The sequence below is a fragment of the Capra hircus genome, chromosome 1, assembly GCF_001704415.2.
Source record: "Capra hircus breed San Clemente chromosome 1, ASM170441v1, whole genome shotgun sequence".
Lineage (NCBI taxonomy): Eukaryota > Metazoa > Chordata > Mammalia > Artiodactyla > Bovidae > Capra > Capra hircus.
The window spans coordinates 129,035,181-129,057,398 of record NC_030808.1 but is presented as its reverse complement, the minus strand read 5'-3'; the positions used below and the strand labels follow the sequence as shown (position 1 = coordinate 129,057,398).

Here is a 22,218-nt window from a genome sequence, read left to right as displayed (position 1 = left end):
TGACTGCATGCTGCTGCTAAGTCACTTCAGGACTAAAGCTAAATGATTTGTTGTATTATCTGTTTCTACTCCCCTCTGTTAGCCTAAAGGAGAGCTGACTGCATTGTTTATTCTAAAAGGATGATCTAGGTGTAAATTTATTCCTTATGTTAAAAAAAGAGCATATATCTAACGATTATTTCATATTTGCTCTCCTTCAATTTGGCAACATATTGAAGAAGCACTGTAACTGAATGCTTCTAGCTGGTTCTTTCCCCCATAAAGGGTAAGTAATGAGAACAGGATATGGAAACTAAATGTTTACCTTCTTTTTTTTTTTTGCTAAAGGTAAGCATTTTTTCTCCCACGTGACTTTCAAGAGAAGTAAAAAGTAAACACCGAATAAGGGCAGGCCTGCCAATGTTTCAGCCTGGCCCCTCGTGTCTAGTCTCTGACAAGTCTAGAGCTCCCTTATGAATAAAAGACAGCCCACAGTCTGCAGTCCCTTCCAGCCGAGCTGCCTGTCGTCAGTGACAGGCAGACCCGCCTCTCAGTCCCCTCTGGCAGGCAGGACAGCTGGGGTTTCCTGCTTCCCTAGCAAACTCCCAAGGTTTCCCAGACACAAGTCAGAGACGGACTGTCCTCATATACAGGGCTTGCTGGGGCTTTAAACAGCTCCATTACTTATGCTGAACACTGTAGCAATTCTAAAAGAAAAAAAAAAAAAATCCTGTGTAACTATCTCTAGATTCATAGTTCTTTTTAAAGTCCAGATTTAGAGAACCCAGAATTTGTACAATTAGAAAAGGTGGCCCATTATGTCGATGCAGTTTTCAAACCTAGTGGATGATGACAATAATAAAAGGTCTCACTTACAGTGTACGATTATGTGGTTCTGGGTCAGAAAAATGATTTACATTTTTGTGATCCTTGTTAGGTTATCCTGTCCCCATTTTGCATGTGAGAAATGTGTCCTGGAGAAGTCATCATGTGTCTAATGTCAGACAGCTACTGAGTGTGGTAGCCCTGGACTCTGGATGCTTCAGCCTTCTGAATCGAGACTGGGCTTTTCCACAGAGTACCCTGAAGGGTAGTGGTTTGTGATTTGTTTACTCAGAGTCTCTCTGAGAAGGTGAAGGTGTTGGTCTCTCTCGCTCTAAGGATAAACACTTGCAGGACTTGGGTGCAAGGATCTGGCTGAAGCCCCACTCAACCCTCCATCCATGCCTCCCACCCGGTGGGCTCTGCGGACATGATCGGGGCCCCTGCCCATCCCACCCGCGCATGCCCACTGTTACCTCAGCACCTTGACTGTCTCCATCCACTGCGCCTGCTCGCTCTCCCAGGAGTCCACCCGGATCCAGTCGGACGTCTGCAGGGCCAGCCGGGCCATGGCCACGCGGTGCCGGGCAGACACAAGGTCTTTCTTCCCGTAGTTGTCATTGACAGGAGAGATGATACCCCCGATCACCTGGTACCTGCCTAGGCAGGGGAGAGCAGGGGTGTTGCTAGTACGGGGGCTTGCCACCCGGCTGCTGGAGTCCAGGCAGGCACTAAAAGTCTCGGGGCTTCATCCTCAGTGGGAACAAACACTGGCATTCTCTGCTGGGGAGGTCAGCTCCCTTGGGTCAGGTTAAGGTGCTGCCTTAGGCATCATGTGCCTCTTCTCCAGAGTCTTCTACGCCCTGGAGTAGCGGAGAGCGGGCTGGGAGGGTCGGGCTGAGGCCAAGGCTCCCAGGTGGCACTGTGGACAGTTAGGGTCAGAACATGTTAGGGGAATACAATGACTCCCCCTGTGTGGGCCTCCTCTAATCACGTATGGGACAATAGCTACACATGGCTTCTTAGCTCAAATAGGAGTTTCTGTGGATCAAAGACAAAGGGATGACATGTCCCCTGGAGCAGGTAGGTGGGTGAGGGGATGCAAACTGACTGCACAGGGCCACCACTGGCTTTGGAGGACTGTGCTGCTAAGGGAGGGAAGACCTACTTCGACAATGGCGTGGGCCATCTATGAACCATGCTGCATGGCTCAGCGACAGGAGAACAGGGCGGTACAGATTTAGAGCTGCAGTGAACTGCAGAAGCTATAGGGAACCATCGTGGAAAGAGCATGAATGGGGCTCAGAGAGACTCTGAATGGGACTCGGGTGGGAGCTCTAGTTCCATCACTTGCTAGGAGGCCTTAGCCAAGTTACCAAGATATTTGAAAGAATAAAATGCTGGGTCAATTGAGCTTCAGTTTTCCTTTCTGTAAAATGGGATAATAGCTCCTTGGCAGCACCTTGTGGGAAGGATGAAATATAATATCTATGAGGGGAGTTAATATTTTAACTTAGTACATGATATATTAAAAATTGTATTATAAGATATACACATGCACATAAAACAGCATGAAAACATACAGTTTTATAAAGAGTTATAAAAACATCCTGTTCTAATCCTCGCCCAGGTTAACACACAGAAGTTCCTTATCACCCCCCCACACACTGATGAAAGCTGATTGGTATTCTCACTTTTCTCCCTGTGCACACAAGCATCTAATGCGGAGAGCTGACTCACTGGAAAAGGCCCTGATGCTGGGAAAGACTGAGGGTGGGAGGAGAAGGGGACGACAGAGGATGAGATGGCTGGATAGCATCACCGACTCGATGGACATGGGTCTGAGCAAACTCTGGGAGCTGGTGAAGGACAGGGAGAGCTAGCACGCTGCAGTCCGTGGGGTCACAGAGTTGGACACAACTGAGCGACTGAACAAAGATCAACAACAATTCTCCCTTTTTCATAATTCTCTTGCTTTCCTTTATAACTTGACCATGTATTTATGCAGCCTGAAAAAACAAAGATTTTTGCCTGCTTTTGAAACTTTAAAAAAATGGAATCATACTGAATTGTTCTTTCAATAAAGCTTTTGGTTTTGTTAATAAAATTCATGTAGTCCAACCAGTTTTATTGCTGCATAATATTCCATTGAATGATTATATACCAAATAATTGATCTGTCTTATTGTTGATAGATTTCATTTGATTCTGGGTTTAGACAATTACCAACAATGCTGCTATGAAAATGCTTGCACAAGTCTCCCTGTGTGCACAAGCATATATTTCTTAGGATATGTACCCTTCCTAAGAGTGAAACTGCTAAACCATTGGGTAGATGTATTTGCAGCTTTACTAGATAATGCCAAACAATCTTCTAAAGCGGTTATAGATATTTACTCTCCAATCAGCAGTGTATGAGCATTTCATTTGCTCCACACCATCGAGCAAATAACCATACAGAGTTATTGTCAGGATTTTCCCATCTGATGGATGTATAGTTATGGCTCATCATGATTTTAATGTTCCTTTTTCTGCTTACCAATGAGCCTGAGCATTTATTCATATATATTATTAAGCATTCAAGCTTAATTTTTTGTGAAGTGCCTGTTTAAATCTTTTGCGTTTATTTCAGGTTTCTGCCTTTTTACATTGATTTGTAAAGTTCTTCATCTATTTCAAATATTGGCTCTTTGTTGGTTGGTTATACCTGTCCTAAGTAACATCTCTCACTTGTCTTATTGTTCTTTTTGTGGAATCCTTTGCAAACGAATGTCCTGAATTTTTATGTAGCTGGGTTGTTAGGTTTTTTCCTTTATGGCTAGTGCATTTTGTGTTATAAAGGTATTTTCCTGTATTATCTCATAAAGTGTTATAGTTTTGTTTTTCACATTGGTGTCTTTGCGCATGACGGGTGTCCTATTAAAAGTATTTTCCATTTGGATAGTCAATTACTCCAGCATCATTTACCAAAAAGACCCTCCGCCCCCCTGCTGTGCGGTGTCATCACGTGGGATTCCTAGTGTCCATCTGTGAACCAGCTGCTTTCTCTGCTCTGTTATGTTCTGTGGTCCTATTTACTATTCACTGTCCCTAGACAACGTCACACTGCCTTGTTTAATAGAGCTTTAGTACACTTCTTAATGTGATTAAGTAAATCTTCCTAACTCCTTCTTCTTTGAGTGTTTCAGCAATTCTTGACTCTATACTTTCCATGTAAATTTTAGAAAGCATTTGTTAAGTTCCACAAAGATAAAACAGCCCCCAAAACCTGCCGAAATTTGATAGGCATTGGATTAAATCTATAATTCAATTTAGGGAGAATTGACCTTTTTATAATATTGAGCCTTCCATTACATGAGCATTTTATATCTTTCCATTTGTTTAGGTCTTCCTAAATAATTCTAAACTAAGTCTTACAATTTTTCTTGTACAGCACTTAACACGTCTTTTGTAAGATTTATTTCTAGATTCTTGATATTTTTTGATGTCACTATAAATGGTACTTCTAAAAAGTACCTTTTTTCCTCCTCGTTGATATGCAGAAATATAACTGATTTACGTGTATCTTGAATGTGTATCTGGTAAGCTTGCTAAATTCTCTCATTAATTCTAATAGTTTACCTTCAGAGTCTTAATCTTCTATGTGCAAAATACCAACGATTTTACTGTTTCATTTTCAATTCTTTTACACTTTATTTTTCTTGTCGCATTGTTTAAGACCTCTAGTATTATGCTGAATAGAGATGGTATTAGCAGGTATCCTGTATTACGCCCACTACCAGAGGAAAAACTTCCAAGCTCTGTTATTACATATGATGTTTGCTATAAGTTTTTTGTGGATATCCTTTCTCACGTGTGGCAGAGAACATGCTATGTGTTCATTAGGACCCATTTTTATTTTTCCTCTTTCAGAGCTTATAGGAAGCTAATATTTGTTTCCCTTGAAATTAGGTTGGGTTTTTGTGATTTGACTGAGTTATAGTCCCTGATGGCCAGCTGGTAAAGAATCTGCCTGCAACGCAGGAGATATAGGAGATGTGGGTTTGATCCCTAGGTAGGGAAGATCCCCTAGAGGAGGGCATGGCAACCCACTTCAGTATTCTTGCCTGGAGAATCCCATGGACAGGGGAGCCTGGTGGGCTACAGTCCACAGGGTCGCAGAACTGGACGTGACTGAAGAGACTGGGTCGTGGGATGTGGGTGGAATTGATGTAGCACCATGTAGACCTGGCCATAGAAACCCTTGCATGACCTTCCAGCTCTTCATAGTGGACCTGAGAGCTGCTATTAAGACAGCAAAGTCTATGGGATCTACCAGGATCCCTGAGACACAGGGATTCCTTCCTGAGCTTGGGAGGAAACTATCCTGCTGATCTTCTGAACCTATGTGGGATTTATCTCGTGAGAGATAAACCTTGTTTAGTGTGTTAAGCTCCTCAACTTGTGGGGTTTGTTTCTTCAACCAGCATGGTCTGTCGTGACAAATATGCTACTTTAAAAGAGATGTTCAATGTCCAAAATATAAAAAAAAAACCACATACAACTCAACAACAATAAAAACAAAATCCCAACTTAAAAATGAGCACAGGAGGTGGGTGGACATTTTTCTAAAGAAGACATACAGAAGACCATTAGACACATGACGAGAAGCTCAGTGTAACTAAACATCAGGGAAATGCAAATCAAAACCACAGTGAGATATCACCTCATGCCTGTCAGAACGGCTATTGTCAAAAAGACAAGAAATCAGTGTGAGAGAGGATCTGGAGAAAAGGGAACCCTCTTGCACTCTTGGTGGAGAAGACAGTATGGAGATCCCTCAAAAAAATTAAGAATAGAACCGCCACATGATCCAGCTATTCTACTTCTGGATATTTATCCAAAGAATACAAAAAACTACTAATTCAAAAGATATGCACACTGCTCTGTTCACTGCAGCACTGTTTACAACAGCCAAGATATGTTCCTAATCAGATGAATGGATAAAGAAGCTGTGGTAGGGGAGCCCATGTACATACATATCCAAATACACACATACATGCATACAATGGAATACTACTCAGGCATGAAAAGATGAAATCTTGCCATTTGTTACAACACAGATGGACCTTGAGGGTAATATGCTAAGTGAAATAAGTCAGAAGAAAGACGAATACTGTATGATTTCACTCATATGTGGAATATAAAAAATAAACTAAAAAAAAACAAAACAAAGCAAATGAACAAACCCAACAAAAAGAAACACAAACAGAGAACAGAGTAGTGATCCCCAGAGTGGGAGGGGTGGAGGGAGGGTGAAACGGGTAGAGGAGATCAGTGGTTTGGTGACAGCTGGGAACTAAATCTTTGACAGTGATGGTATGCATGTGTGTGTGCTAAGTCGCCTCAGTCGTGTCCAACTCTTTGTGACTCCATGGACCGTGGCCCATCAGGCTCCTCTGTCCATGGGATGCTCTAGGCGACAATACTGGAGTGGGCTGCCATGCCCTCCTCCAGGGATCTTCCCAATTCAGGGATCAAATCTGCATCTCCTATGTCTCCTGCATTGGCAGGCAGGTTCTTTACCGCTACTGTGACCTGGGAAGTCTGGTGAGGGTATACAGAAGTAAAAATATAATGTTGTACACATGAAACTTGCATAATGTTATAAATCAATGTTACCATAATAAAATAAAAAAGATATTCTTAGCTATTCATAGTTTAAGAGCTTTTGTCATAAATGAATTCTTTGCAACTCTTGAAATGACTATGTGGTTCTTCTCCTTTAGTCAGTTAATATAGTGGATTGCATTGATTAACTTTCTAATCTTTAACATTGCATTCCTGAGATAAACAGTTAGGTCAAGATGTATTATCTTTGTAATGTGCTGATTCATTTACTCTGGTAATATTTTTTTTAGGAAGCAAGAGAAGTCTATAATTTTCTGTTAATGTTCTAATCAGGTTTTGATATCAAGGTTATGATAGCCTGTTAAAAGCTGTTAGAAGTTCTCATTTTCTATGCTCTAAAAAAGACTGTATGGGTTTGGAATAACATTTTCCCCTTAAGTGTTTGGTAGAAGCCACTGGTGAAGTCTTGTGAGGCTGGAGCTTAATTTGTGTGATTTTTTTTTTGACTACTGAGTTAATTTCTTTAATGGTTGTAAAATAATTCAGATTTTAATTTCTTCATTATAATTTTTGGCAACTTTCATCTTTCTAGGATTCTGTCCATTTTATCTAAATTTTGAAACGTACTGGCATAAGGTTGTTCCCAATATTCTCTTATCTGTTTAGTGTCAATACCATCTGCAGGGATGTTCTTTTCATTCCTAATGTTGGTTGTGTTTCCATTCTTTTTCCTTGCTCAATCTTGCCAGAGGCTTGTTATCGTATTAGTCTTTTCAAAGGGCCAACCTTTGGCTATATTGAACTTCTCTGCTGAACGTTTGTTTTCCATTTCATCAATTTCTGTTCTTATTTTTATTAATCCTATTCTCCTACTTTCTTGGTGCTAGTTTGCTGCTCTTTTTCTAATGGTGATAGATGTGCAACTAACTAATTTGCCATTTGTCTTATTTTCCTAATACAATTAGGAACGCCTATATAGTTCTGGCTATAAAATTTCCCTATAAGCATGATTTTACTTGTATACTCGAAGCATGACTTGCATTTACTTTTTACTTGCATGTAAAGTTTTCATGATCATTTAGTTCAGAATACTTTCTATTTTTATACCTTTTCTGATCCATGAATTATTTACAAGTATTTTTTGTAATTACCCAAACAAATATATTGAGATTTTTGGTAATCTTTTTGTTACTGATTTCTGGCTTAGTTGCAACTGTGAAGAACATTATTGATTTCAATCCTCTGAAATGTGTTGATACTTGCTTTATGTCCTAGGAAATGATCAGTTTTAGTCAATGTTCCATGAATACCTAAAAAATGTGTATTCTATGATTGCTGTGTGATGTTGTCCAACTACTCAATACTGCCAATTGCTTTTTTAAAATCTATGTTCTTTTTTTTTTTGTTGTATTACTTACTTAAAGACGCATGTTAAAATCTCCCATTATGACTGTGAATTTTTCCATTTTTTCTTTTTAGTTCTTTTAACTTGTGTTTCATATATTTTAAGGATATGTTACTTAGGTGCCTATATATTTGTGATTCTAACATATCTGTGAATCAGGTCTCTCTCTATAGTAATCCTTTTTACTTTAAGTTTATATGCCTGATAGTAATATAGACCCTGGCCTCAATAGTATAAGTTATTTTAAAATTATTATTATTTGATCACACCGTACAGCATGTGGGATCCTAGTTCTCCAACCATGGATTGAACTTGTACACCCTGCATTGGAAGCAGAGAGTCTTAAACACTGGACCACCAGGAAAGTCCCCAACAGTTTTATTTTGATTAGTATATGCATGTCATGGTTTTTTTTTTTACCTTTTTGTGTTGAACTTTTCTATACTTTTGTTTTAGGCAAGTCTTTTGTAAATAGCCTATAGCTGGATTAAAAATAATTTTTTGGGGGTCAAGCTTGACAGTTATTGACTCTTGCTTGGAATATATTAATTTACATTCAATGTGAATGCTAACAGATTTAAGTTTAAAGCTACCATTATATATTTTCCTTCTTGTCACTTAATTTATGTTCTGTTTTTTTTTTTTTCCCCTCTTGTCCTGCTTGTGTTTGGGCTTTTTTCTTTTTTTTTTTCTCCTGGATTGGAATTAAATGTAGTCTCACATCCAAAGTAAATAAAGACCTTTCCCCTGTTCCCGAATCACATGAGGACTGCAGAGCTCTGTCCATGCTAGTGTTGTATGTATTTTAAGCCTATTGTTTCCCCTTAGCCTATTAGAACTTATTATTCTGTTTTATACAACCAGTGCTCATTTACATTTACCCATGTATTTGACATTTTCTTTGCACTCCATTTCTCTTTGCATATGAGACGTGCTTTCTGGAACTCACTCTCCTTCTGACAGAATATATCCTGTAGAATTTTCTGAAGTTAGTGACTTCCTGCCTGAAAAGACATTTTCAAGATACTACTCTCATCCCCAAAATATTTTTGCACTGTATATGAACTAATTGGTTTGGCTATCATTTCTATGCAATCCTTTGAAGTGACGGTTCTGCTGTTTTTTTCCTTTTAATTGATACTGTTATGAAACCATCTATAATCTAACTGCCATTTCTGTGAAGGTAACCTGTATTTTTCTGGTTGCTTTTAATATTTCCTTTGACTACACAGGGGATTTCTGTTTACCCTGCTTTAGGATCTGCAGATCTCTTAAATCTGGGCACTGGTATCTTTTTTATTAGACCTGGAAAATGCTTAGTTATCTCTTCAGAAAATGCCTCTGTCCCCTGTGCTCTGCCCTCTTCTAGCTGATTGTGTATATATAGCTCCCATGTCTCTTACCCTCTTTCCTGGAATTAGAAACAAATCTCTTCATCTTTTCACTCCATTCTTGATAATTTCATCTGATCTATATTCCAATTCACTAAGTTTGTATTTCTCTCTAGTCTGATTCCAAATCATTCATTGAATTAATTATTTTTTGAGTCTTCCAATCTACAGCCATGCAAACATCTCCATTTGTCTTGGTCTTCTTTGATTTCTTTCATCAGTATTTTATAACTTTGAAAATTCTATAAATACTTTGTTGAGTTATACCTAAGTATTTCATTTTCTTTAGATCAACTGTAAATGGTATTATGTTTTAAATTTTGGTCTTCACATGTTTGTTATTAGGACACATAAATGTGATTGATTTGGTGATTTTTTAAAAAGATTTATTTGTTTTTGGCTGTGCTGGGTCTTCATTGTGGTTCACCGACTCTTCATTGCTAGGCATGGGCTTTCTCTGGTTGCAGTAAGTGGGGCTACTTTTCATTGTGGTGCACCGGCTTCTCATTGCTGTGTCTTCTCGTTTCAGGCTTTAGGGTGTGCAGGCTTCAGTAGTTGTGGCATAGAGGCTCCGTGGTTGTGGCTCAGCTCACAAGATCTAGAGGGCAGGCTCAGCAGCTGCAGCGCACAGGCTTAGTTGCCCTGTGCCATGTGGGATCTTCCTGGACCAGAGATGGAATCTATGTCCCCTGTACTGGCACGCAAGATTCTTGACCACCAGGTGAACCCTGCTGATCTTTATCTCACTTATTCTATGAAATTGAAAAAAAATTAGATTCCTTGGCATTGTCTACATAGACAACCATGTCATGTGCAAATAGGGGAAGCTTTATTTCTTCTTTTCTATATGTATGCCTTCTATTTCTTGATTTTTTCCCTAAAATAACCATTTAGTGTTATAAATTTCCTTCTTGTACTGCTTTAGCTGCTATGCTATTTGCCATATTTTACTAATTTTTTGTGATAAAGAACAAGGTTTATTGTTGTTGGGGGTTGCATTTTTTTTGTGGTGGTAAAATATACATAACATTGACCATTTTAACCATTTTTAGCCATACAGTCTAGTGATTTGCCATATTCGAATATGATGTATTTTCATTTTCACTCAGTTCTATGTTTTTAAAAATTTCTTTTGAGATTTTCTCTTTGACCCATGGATTATTTAGCAGTATGCTTAATATCCAAGTGTTTTAATATTTTCCTGTTGTTTTATTGATTTCAGTTTGATTCCATTATGGTCATAGACTGTAATCCAAATGATTTCATTTCTTTAAAAGTTGTTGAAGTTTGTTTTATGGCTCAGAATATGGCCTGTTTTAATGACTGTTCCATGAGCCTTTGAAAAAAATGTGTATTCTGCTGTTATTGGTGGAGAGTTACATGCACATGAATTAAATCCTGTCGGTTGACAGTGTTAGTTCAGTTCTCTTATATCCTTACTAATTTTCTGTCTAGCAGTTCTGTCAGTCTCTGCAAGTGGAGTATTGAAGTCCCAACTATGATGGTGAATTTGCTTATTTTGCTTCTCAGCTCTTACCAGTTTTTGCTTCACGTATTTTGAGACTCAGGTTTTGGTGTGCACACATTTAGGACTGTTGTGTCTTCTTAGTTGAAAGTACCTACTGCATAGCCCAAGGAACTCTGCTCAGTGTTATGTGGCAGCCTGGATGGGAGGGTGTACATGCATATGTCTGGCTGAGTCACTTTGCTGTGCACCTGAAACTATCACGATATTGTTAATCAGTTATACTCCACTAGAAAAAAACGTTTAAAATATGCCACATAAAAAATTTAAAAATAAATTGTAATATCAGGAAAAAGGAGAGAAAATAAAAAGGGAAGACCCTTTCTGGGCGGATAGTGGGTGGGTGGAGGAATGAGCAACAGGGCAGAGAAGAGCTTGGGAGGTAAGTTTTGTGTGATGCAGCATTTAGATTTGAATTGAGGCTTGCTTCCTACAGCCTTCTACCACCCCTCAGAGACAAAGTCTGGTGTCTGTTAGGGGGGGAGGGCATAGTGAAGGGGTCCAGCTGGGTTTGGAAATTGCAGAAGAGACAGACACGCTTTTTGCTTCCCACCTGGAATTCTAGGAGAAGACCACATCCCATTGCCTTGTGCCAACACAGAATGGCACCAATACAGTAGAAATGGCAGTGTGGTGAGTGCAGGCAGAGATGGTGTCAGAAAACACTCTCTCCCCTGCTTTCCGAGTTCCCCATCAGCTTTAGGAGGACATGGCAAAGGCCCATGAAAATCCCCAAGATTCCTCAAGAGGAGTACTCGGGGGGCGGGGTGCTGAGAATCAAAGGTCAGGAGTGATCCCAGGTGGGAGTACAGGGTACAGGTGTGCAGCCTAAAGCCAGGGGCCACGGCATTGGCAGCACCACAGAGAGCCCAGCGTGGGCCCAAGATAGAAGCAGTAGTGCCTGAGCCAAGAGAAGCCAAGGAGGCTTCAAAAGTGGAGGCACAGAGGACAGAGGCTGACGCCTACGGTCAAGGGCAGATCCCTCAGCTGAAGGGCATTCAGATGCCAGGATGATAAGCCATCTCAAATGCTTAACTCACTCTTGGGAAAGTAGGCAGGAAAATATAAACTTGATTGCAAACTGACCTATAAGAAAATAAGTTTAAAATCAGAAGATAGTTACCTTAAAGTGGCTTTTTTTTTTTATCATTCATGGAAATGGTGGTTTAGAACAAGTCGAGTGTTACAGAAAGGAAAGGAAGTTGTAATTCTGCACATGAGTCTCACATTACACATGGAGGGTATTAGTTCTTTCTCTTTTCCTCTTTAAAGGAAATGGGGGCTAGGAGAACTAACTCCTATTGGGTGTCAACTCTCTTGGGAAATTTACATCCATTTAATCTTCACCTTCATCTCTGTTTTTCAGGGGGTGGGAGGCCAGGGGCTCCTCCAGGCAGCTCTGCTGAGCATCTTGGACACTCAGGTGTCACCTGGGGTGGCTTATTTCATTTTGACAGGGGAGGTTATATACTGAGAAATCAATGCTTTGTTATAGTTCCCAGGAGAGAAGAGTCAATAAAAATAACAGTTTGAGCTAAAACTCCGTCTTGCCCGCTAAATGGTTACGAATTTAAGTGTTTATCCTTCCCTACAATCCTACAATCCCTGTGTTGTCTCTTATGTGATCCCCTTTTCCCCTCTTGTTGGGTTTCCCAGGTGGCGCTAGTGGTAAAGATCCTGTCTGCCAATGCAGGAATCATAAGAACCATGGGTTCAATCCCTGGGTTAGGAAGATCCCCGGAAGAGCATGGCAACCCACTCCAGTATTCTTGCCTGGAAAATCCCATGGGTGGAAGAGCTGAGTGGGCTACAGTCCATAGGATCGCAAAGAGTCAGATACAACTGAAGCAGCTTAGCACGCGTGCACTCATGCACTCCCTCCTGTTAGACAGAGGTACTTTTCCAGTGACCTCACTGTGGCCCAGACACACCTCTATTACAGCACTTCTATGATAATTATCTGTTTGTCTTTGTATTTCCCATGCATGAAGTTGAGAGTTCCTTAAGGATGTGAACCTATCATTTTATTCTGGGTAACACGGCCAGCACATCACTTAGTACGAAGCTATCCTTTCCTTACCTTGGGGTTATCATAGTGACATGTGGCTACGCGTTTAACATGGCAGAAAGAATTCCTTGCTTATCTCCACTCACTCTGGAATTCTTAACAAAATGGCAGAAAAGGAATAAAAGAAGTATGAAATCACAAGGAAAGAGAGTAGGGAAAGAAACAGCAATAGGAAAGGTCAACACAATTTTGGAAACTGGTGAACTGATGAACAAGGGTACCAGAGCTGGCAGAGTCTGCAGGCAGGGGAGACAGGAAGGTGCAGACTGCCATGCATGGCACAAGCCCAGAGGCGCCAACCACCTCCCAGTGAGGGTGCCAGAGGGCCTGAACACAGCAGGACTGGCTGGGAGTTTGTCTAAGGAGCCCTTGGATCCAACTGATTACCTTATTCTCCCATCCTGGCAAAAAACCAGGTTTCTGCTTTCTGCCAAGGTTGGACCAGAGAGACCCCTGACTCCTGGGCATAGCTGAATGGAGGAAGAATTACTGTCCTTAAGACAGGAGGGCCAAGTCTGGCTCCCAGAATACCAGATTGGAGCCATCTCTCTGGACACCTACAGACACATTCTGGGGTCTTGGACATGGGGGGTGGATATATACCATGAGGACCCCCAGCTCCACCCACACACCCATAGCTTCCAGATGACACTATGGGACTGATCTGCAGATAGGAGTGGACAGCCCAGGGAGAGACCAGTTTAGAAAGGTGCTGATCATGAAAGACAGAGACCAAAATAGCTGTCAGGAGGAGAGGAACTTGGAGGACATAAAGGCAGGGCAGAAAGCATAAGGTAACTTCAAAAATCTTCAAATAATGTTTTCAGAAAACAGGGGGTGATATCCCATCCATGAAACAATTTATAAAGGAACAATCAGAGAACAGGACAAAGCTCTTATAAATTAAAATACTCAGTCTGACTTACCTTATTCTATATAACAGGTGCTAGGTCCATCTGTGAAACTACAAACAACCCAATATTGTTCCCTTATGGCTGAGTAATATTCCACTGTACATATGTACCACATTTCCTTCATCCATTCATCTGCTGATGGACATCTAGGTTGCTTCCATGTCTTGGCTATTGTAAATAGTGCTGCAGTGAACACTGGGCTGCATGTGTCTTTTTGAATTATGGTTTTCTCAGGGGATGTGCTCAGTAGTGAGACTGCTGGGTCATGTGGGACAGATGAACCTAGTTGTGGGGCAGGAATAGAGATGCAGAGATAGAGAATGAACTGTGGATGTGGGCGGTGGATGAACTGGGAGATTGGGATTGACATATGTGCACTGCTATGTATGAAACAGCTAGTGGAATTATATGCAGCGCAGGGAGCTCGCTATACATGATACACGAGGTCCTCTGTGATGACCCAAATGGGTAGCATGTGGTGGGGGTGAAGTGGAAGGGAGCTCCAAGAGGGAGAAGAATGTGTGTATACATATTTATTCACTTGCTTGTACAGCAGAAACTAATGCAACATTGTAGAGCAACTATACCCCAATTCAAAAAAAATACTCGCTCAGTTGACAATATTCACCAACTGCCTATCACATGCTAGGTGCTGGGCTGGGTGCTGGGGAAATACAGTAGGGATGAGGCAGACCAGTTTTTGTCTTCAAGGAGCTTACATGCTGGTGGATGACAGCAGCAACAAACTAAGTTAGAAGAACTGGAAGGTACCTTAATGGTACAAATCTTAATGCTAATTGGTATACATTTTAATGCTAAAAAGAAGATAAATTTAAAAGATCTGGAAGGTCCAGTGTCTAACTAATAGAAATCCCTAAAAGAGAGAACAGAGGAGAAAAATATCAAAGGAATAATACAAATATCTTCCCAGACTAGAAGGTGTCTGAGAAGTTTTCAGAGTCCAAGGCTCTCTAAGTGCTCAGCACTTTGAATAAAAGAAGTTCCACACACTGGCAGACCACTGTAAAATTTCAGATTACCAGGCTTAGAGAGAAGATTCTAAGAGTTCCTAGAGAGAAAGTAAGAGCTTGACTACACTGGACTAGGACAGCACTGGACCTCTCTACAGCAGTTCTGGGATCCAAGAGACAATGAAGCCAAGTCTTCAAATATGAAAGGAAAACTATTTCCAGCATGGAGTTCTTTATTTGGTCAAGCAACCAATCAGTTAGGATGGGGCTGGCAAACTTTTTATATTAAGGAACAGATATTTAATAGTTTAGGCTTTATGGGCCACATATAGTCTTGGTGGCACATTCCTTTTTTTAAAGCACCTCTTTAAAATGTAAAAAGATCATTTTTAGCTCACATGAAAACAAGCTACAGGCCAATATTTGGCCCATGGGCTATAGTTTATTGACCTGTCAACTGGAGAATGGGATAAACTTGCATTCATATATGTAAGGTCTCAGAAACTTTGTCTTCCACAGATTCTTTCTCAGAAAGATGCTGAGAGGATGCACCCCACCAAAAGAAGAGTACAAACAACAAAAAGGACAAAATAATCTCCAAAACAAAATAACTCCCCCAGAAAATCTACTCCCTCCAAACAAAACCAAAACAAACAAACAAAAAAAACAAAATAAGCACAGAAGGCATGGAAAGCATGGGATGCAAGAAACAAGGGTTCCAAACAGGAGACAGGCAAAGGCAGTCCCTAGGAAAACAGTGATGGGAAACCCTCAGTTGACAGTGGGGTAGCAGGCATAGAGATCTAGCTGTCTAGATAGGAGCTGAAGGCTTCCTGGAAGTATATGAGCAGAAACAAAATGGAACAGACAGATTACCATGAGTCTGTTTGTTCTAAGAAGAATTTTAGAGAATTTTTCTGAGGAAAATTTGGGACTAAATTAGTGGTAAGTATAAGGGAACTGGATGTGAGAGCTGGACTGTGAAGAAGGCTGAGCGCCGAAGAATTGATGCTTGTGAACTATGGTGTTGGAGAAGACTCTTGAGAGTCCCTTGGACTGCAAGGAGATCCAACCAGTCCATTCTGAAGGAGATTAATCCTGGGATTTCTTTGGAAGGAATGATGCTAAAGCTGAAATTCCAGTACTTTGGCCACCTCATGCGAAGAGTTGACTCCTTGGAAAAGACTCTGATGCTGGGAGGGATTGGGGTCAGGAGGAGAAGGGGACGACAGAGGATGAGATGGCTGGATGGCATCACGGACTCGATGGACGTGAGTCTGAGTGAACTCCGGGAGATGGTGATGGACAGGGAGGCCTGGCGTGCTGCGATTCACAGGGTCACAAAGAGTCGGACACGACTGAGCGACTGAACTGAACTGATAAGGGAACCAAGTAAACAAATTAATGGGGAAATTATTAACTCTAGGAAAATCCAAAGCTTATAGGGGAGGCAATTACATAAAAGGAGAATTTAGCATTCATAGCTCCACCCTCACATTCATACTTCACCTCCACCACATGCTCCCAAATTGATTAGTTCACAACTTTGGGTTCAAATTAATATTTATTGTTTATATTTGTATCTGTATAAATAGTATTAACTTAATACTATTTTTTCTTTTAATAATTGGAAGATAATGTCTAAATAGATAATGTCTAAATCTGAAAATTCAAGAAACAACAATGTAAAAATATTATTTAGAAACAGGGAGTGAGAAAACAGCTTAAAAAAAAAATCAAAACTGATTGCTCTGGGAACCAGGAATCAGTGCTGGAGAAGAATGGAACAAGTACTACTATAAGTCTTATAGTAATTTAACTTTTATTACATAGGTTTATAAATATATGGACTTCCCTAGTGGTTCAGATGGTAAAAAAATCTGCCTGCAATGCAGGAGATCTGAGTTTGATCTCTGGATTGGGAAAATTCCCTGGAGAGGGAATGGCTATACATATACACAATAAATTTTAAAATTAATGCATTTCATAGAAATATTATATTTTAGTATACTAACAGCATAAAGAATCAAAAATTAACAGAGGACAATATCATTTATACTTTGGTTAATTTTTGGCTAACTTTGTGTTTTTCTTCTATTTCTTCACATAATGTAAATTCAATTTTGTATCTTCTTTATTTAGATTATATCAAAAGTATTTTCCTTGGTCATTAGTACTCTGAAAATGCCATTTGTCATAGCTGCATAGTAATAGAGATTTTTTTAAAATTTATGATAGAATCAATATATTGTGATAATCTTTGTAGATCTTGGCTGCAAGTTTTGGATACTTTTTTTCACATTTATATGATGATGATTTTTTTTTTAAAGTTTTGAACACATTTTTAAGGTAAATAATTAGAAAGGAAAACTACTGGTTTCACTATTCTGTGTGCTTTTGCCACATCTTGCTAAACTTCTTTTCAGAAATTCTGAGTAAGGGGAGAGAGACTGCAGCAGAGTATGAGACAGCTCATCTCTCTCCACATAGTCAATACTGGTCAGACTGGGAGTACTCAATTTAAAAACACTTGCCAATTTGTAGGAATTTCCTGGGGTTTAATATTTGCATTAATAAAAATGGCTTGAGTAATTTTTATTGTTTATGAGATATTTATATTTCTCTTGAACCTCCTGCTCATATTTGTTGCTCATTTGTCTACTGATGTGTATGAATTCTTTTAAACAAGCATGTTAAATGTTTGCCTGTTGAGTCTTGGCAAACATAGAGAGAGAAGTTTCCTTCAGATCATGGACCTTCCCCAACTTCTGTCTAGCAGCTAGCAATTAGGTCCAGGTATTCATCCAACTGGGGCTTCCCAGAGACTCAGAGATAAAAAATCCACCTGCTATTGCAGGAGACTCAGGTTCAATCCCTGGGTCGGGACATTCTCCTGGAGGAGGACATGGCAACCCACTCCAGTATTCGTGCCTGGAAAACCCATGGAGAGAGGGGCCTGGCAGGCTACAGACCATAGTGTCACAAAGAGTTGGTCGTGACTGAGCAACTGAGCTCTCATGTATTCATCCAACTAGAACTCCTCATGAAAGTGAAAGTGAACGTGTTAAGTGTCTCAGTCGTGTCCAACTCTTTGCAACCCCATGGATGCAAAAGTGAGACATGACTCCGTGTTGGATGCACAGGACCCACCGAACCTGCCAGGCTCCTATGTCCTTGGGATTCCCCAGGCAAGAATACTGGAGTGGGTTGCCATTTCCTTCTTCAGGGGATCTTCCTGACCCAAGGATTGAACTCTGGTTTCCTGTATTGCAGATGGATTCTTTACCACTTGAACCACCAGGGAATTAGAGAACTCCCCATATCCTCATTACTGCCTCAAAAGCCTCAAGTCTGCATGTCCAGGATACAGCTCTTCCTCATTTTATGATAAGGCTAGTCCAGATAAACCCATCGTAAGTTGAAAATATCATTTAGTCAAAAATGCATTTAATACACTTAACCTACTGAACATCCTAGCTTGGCCTCACCTACCTTAAACACTCTCAGAATACTTACATTAACCTACAGTCAGGCAAGATCTTTTAACACAAAGTCAATTTTATGATAAAGGGCTGCATATCTCCTGAAATTTAATGGATAATGTGTTGCAGAATGATTGGATGGGTACAGAACTATTGTTAAGTATAGCAGTTGTTCACCCTCATGATTGCGTGGCTGACTTGGAGCTGTGGCTGCTACCACTTCCTAGCATCACAAGAGGACCCTTCCGCACATCACTAGCCCAGGAAAAGATCAAAAGTCAAGATCTGAAGTACAAAGTCTACTACATATGCATCGATTTTGCACCATCATAAAGTAAAAAACAGTAAGTCTAGGATTTCCCTGGTGGTCTGGTGGTTAAGAATCTGCCTTGCAATGCAAGGTACACCGGTTCAATCCTTAGGTCCCAGAAGATCCCACATGCTGCTGTGGAGCAACTAACCCTGTGCTCCGCAACTACGGAGTCCTTGAGACACAACTAGAGAATCCCTGCACCACAACGCAAGACTTGTCACGACACAAGGGAGAACCCGAGCACTGCAACTAAGTCCCAACACAGCCAGATAAATAAACACATGTATAGTTTTACAAACCAAGAAACTGTAACTCTAACCACTATTGGTCAGGAGCCTTCTGCATTTTCTTGTCATTTCCTGATTGTTGCTGCTCCTCTACTCAAGTCTGGCATTAGTTCTCTGTCTCATCTCATAATTTTCCTATCCTTATGTTTTCTTGTGTTCTGGAAGAATTCCTTGCGCTGGTGACCTAATTTCCCATTCAGTTGCCAGAAATTGCCTCCCTGCTCCCTGTCTCCACTGAGCATGAATGTGGTGATGACATTTTTCATTCCAGAAGCCCCTCCTTGTCCTCAAGCAGGCTACTCTTGAATCTCATAAGAACCAGACATTAAAAATTTTTATCTTTGTAAGTGGAAGGCTAGGTGGCCTGAACCTGCAGGGTAGGGCCTTCTTTGGTAATGCAATTCCTTTTATGATTCGTGACTTCTCTCTGACCAGCCAGCTGACTTCAGAAAGGTCTCTGTCAGTGGGAAGGCTGAGCGACCCTCTGAGTCTGGGTAGGTCTTAGTTTCATTATTTTCTTCATAGCTAAAGGATTCAGGCAACACTTAGGCTTTTTGTAATCGTTCTTTCCATCTTAGAAGTATTTCAAGGGGGAGCTACAGGTCAAAGGAGACACCATTGACAAGGATTTCTCTACTTCTAAGGTTTATCTGTAGTATTTTACTGACTGAATTACATAAGGTAGGAAATTACTGATCTTTTCCTTCAAATACTTAGGTGACTTCCTCGTTTCCTATTTAACTAAATAATCTGTACCCCCATCACTGATTTTTTTGTTTTTCTCTTACAGCATATTTTCTTTCACATAGATTTTAGGTTTCGTTGTGCTGTCCTGAGTCTCTATCACACTCATTTAATCTGTTTTTCTTTTCATTTTATTTTTTTGGCCGTACCTCACAGCATGCAGGATCTTAGTTCCCCAACCAGGGATGGCACCCTTGCCCCCTGCATTAAATTGCAGAGTCTTAACCACTGAACCGTCAAGGTAGTCCCTAATCTGTTTTTAAAATTACATTTTAATGTCTTAAGAGAGCTTTCTGAGCACATGGTTAGTCTTCCAGGAGAAAGTTGGCATACTTTTTTGAGTTAAATAAAGAAAAATACCCATTGGCATTTCACTAAAATGCCAATCAATGAATGCCGGTTCTCATGAGCAGTTGGTCATATTTCACTGGGTCAAGTCTCTCAGCAGAGGACAGAGCCAGTGCCTTCAGTATCCTTCATATTTTTGGTTCTGGTTAGCCCTGAGGGCAGATGTCCTTAGCTCTTTCTCATGTGAATGGATCTTTTTCCCCTCATATTTTCTCTCTCTCTCTCTCTATCAATATATCCCATTACATTGTATTATAGCTGTTATACAGAAAACTCTGTACTTTATTTTGAGTCTGGGCTGCACTACTAAACTTACTAGTTCTAGCAGTTTTCCAAATGCCTCTCCTGGATTTTCTAGTGATATAGTAATACCACCTGCAATAGTGAAAACTGAGTCTCCATTCCATAGTGATATTTCTTATTTTTGAATGATGCCATCAGAAAATGATAGTGGTGAGTAGGCATTCTTTTCTATTTTCTTGCTTCTGTGGCAAGGGTTCTGAAGGGCTGTTATGCCATTGTGTATCATGCTAAATAAGTATCCTAGTTCTAATTTACTAAGAGCTTTAAAAAAAAAAAACCCTGAGTAGGTGCTGTACTTTTATAGAATGGCTTTTAAGTGTATATTGAGATAATGACTTAAGTTTCATAAAAATATATTGTCTTAGTAATGTGATATATTAATAGATAGCTTTATGTTATACTGTCCTTGAATACTGGGATACATGCTACCTGGTCATGTTGAATTTATTCTTTTAGTAGCAATTTGATAACCTACTACTTTATATGGGTATTTTGCACCCAAGATTATACTGTTAAACACTACCTATAATGTCATAATATCCTTATCTAATTTTCTCTGTTCTAGAAAATGAAATGGTAGATTAGATGATTAGTCCTAATTTCTCACTCTGCCATTATAATATTGCACACCCACACCTCTGCCACAGTCTCACTGAGGCAGAATGTACTTCCCCACCACATGACTTTGGGCTTGGCTGTGAGACTTCCTCTGGCCAATAAAAGATTAGCAGATGCAATATGAACAGAAACTTAAAACCTGCTTGCGTGGTGGCCATCCTGTGTACGTGCCATCCCCGTGAGAGAATAAATGAGGTAGCCACTACCCTCTTGTGTTCTCACAGTCCCCAGAATTATTTAAATGCCTTACACTAGTAAGAATTTGATTACATGAACAGTTCCTGGTGCACGGCTGGCACTCAGCCATTGTGCCTGCTCTACTCCCTGGCCTGGCTGGTCAGCAGAGGAAGGAACTGTGATAAACATGGTCCCACTATCATCTCTCAGCCAACATACTCTTCTGGATCTGGCCAGTTCTCCATCTAGAGGTCCCTTTGGATCTGGGTGGGCACGTTGCTTGGGGCAAAAGGTGTGCTTTCTGAGGCTGTGTTTTCACCTTGTGATCTGAGGGCACTTGGTCTTAGAGCCCAGCTACCAGGCTGTGAGAGCCCCAGCTAGCCTATGCAGAGTCCCCCTAGCATCGCTCTGAGTATGGTTAGAGTCAGTGTACCATCTGATGTCCCTGGCAGTATCCAGCATCAACTGCTAGTCATGTGAGTGAAGAGGTCTCCAGCTGACTCGTGCTTCCTGCTGTCCACTCTTTCCTAGTCTTCGAGTCTTCTCAGCTGAGTCCCCAAACATTGCGGAGTGGAGACAAGCCATCCCCATGAAGCTCTGAGCATAACAAAGTGGTCAGTAGACACCATTAGTTTACGGTGGCTTGTTATATAGTAGTGATAACTAGAACAGGAAAAGAGATTTAGAAAGGTCATGTGATTATTCCCATGGTTACTCTACCAGCAAATGGCAGGACTGTGATTTGAATCCAGGTCTGCCTGTGCTTTTTCTGTTGCACTATGACCAACTGAGCTTTGGGGAACCCTAAGGCAGCCTAAATCAACCCTGAATATTCACTGGAAGGATTGATGCTGAAGCTGAAGCTCCAATACTTTGGCTACCTGGTGCCAACTCATTGGAAAACACTCTGATGCTGTAGGCAAGAAGAGAAGGGGCTGACAGGGGATGACAGAGGATGACATCACTAATAGACATGAGTTTGAGCAAGCTCTGGGAGATGGTGAAGGACAGGGAGGCCTGGTGTGCTGCAGTCCATGGGGTCACAAAGAGTCAGACACGACTTAGTGACTGAAAGACAACAACAAAGGCAGCCAGGTCTCAAAAGGTAGTCCCACCTCTGTCTGTGAACATCCCCAAACCAGGTCCATTGGGCATATGACAGAGATTCTACCTCTAGAGTAGACTCAGACAAATGAGACCATCTCCCCCAACAAGACTGGGCTTCAGTAGAATGTTTCTGCTGTTTAAAATGCTTAGCAGCC

At 40.7% G+C, this 22,218-nt stretch overlaps 1 protein-coding gene across 1 annotated transcript in view; it reads right to left on the bottom strand.

Moving 5' to 3' along the window:
• The window catches only part of NMNAT3 (nicotinamide nucleotide adenylyltransferase 3), a 123,665-nt gene that overhangs the window by 12,857 nt on the left and 88,590 nt on the right, over window positions 1-22,218 (bottom strand). Inside the window, exon 3 of the mRNA XM_018049838.1 lies at window positions 1,278-1,461. Within this exon, the coding sequence (XP_017905327.1) occupies window positions 1,278-1,461 (184 nt within the window). The remainder of the gene's footprint in view (window positions 1-1,277; window positions 1,462-22,218) is intronic.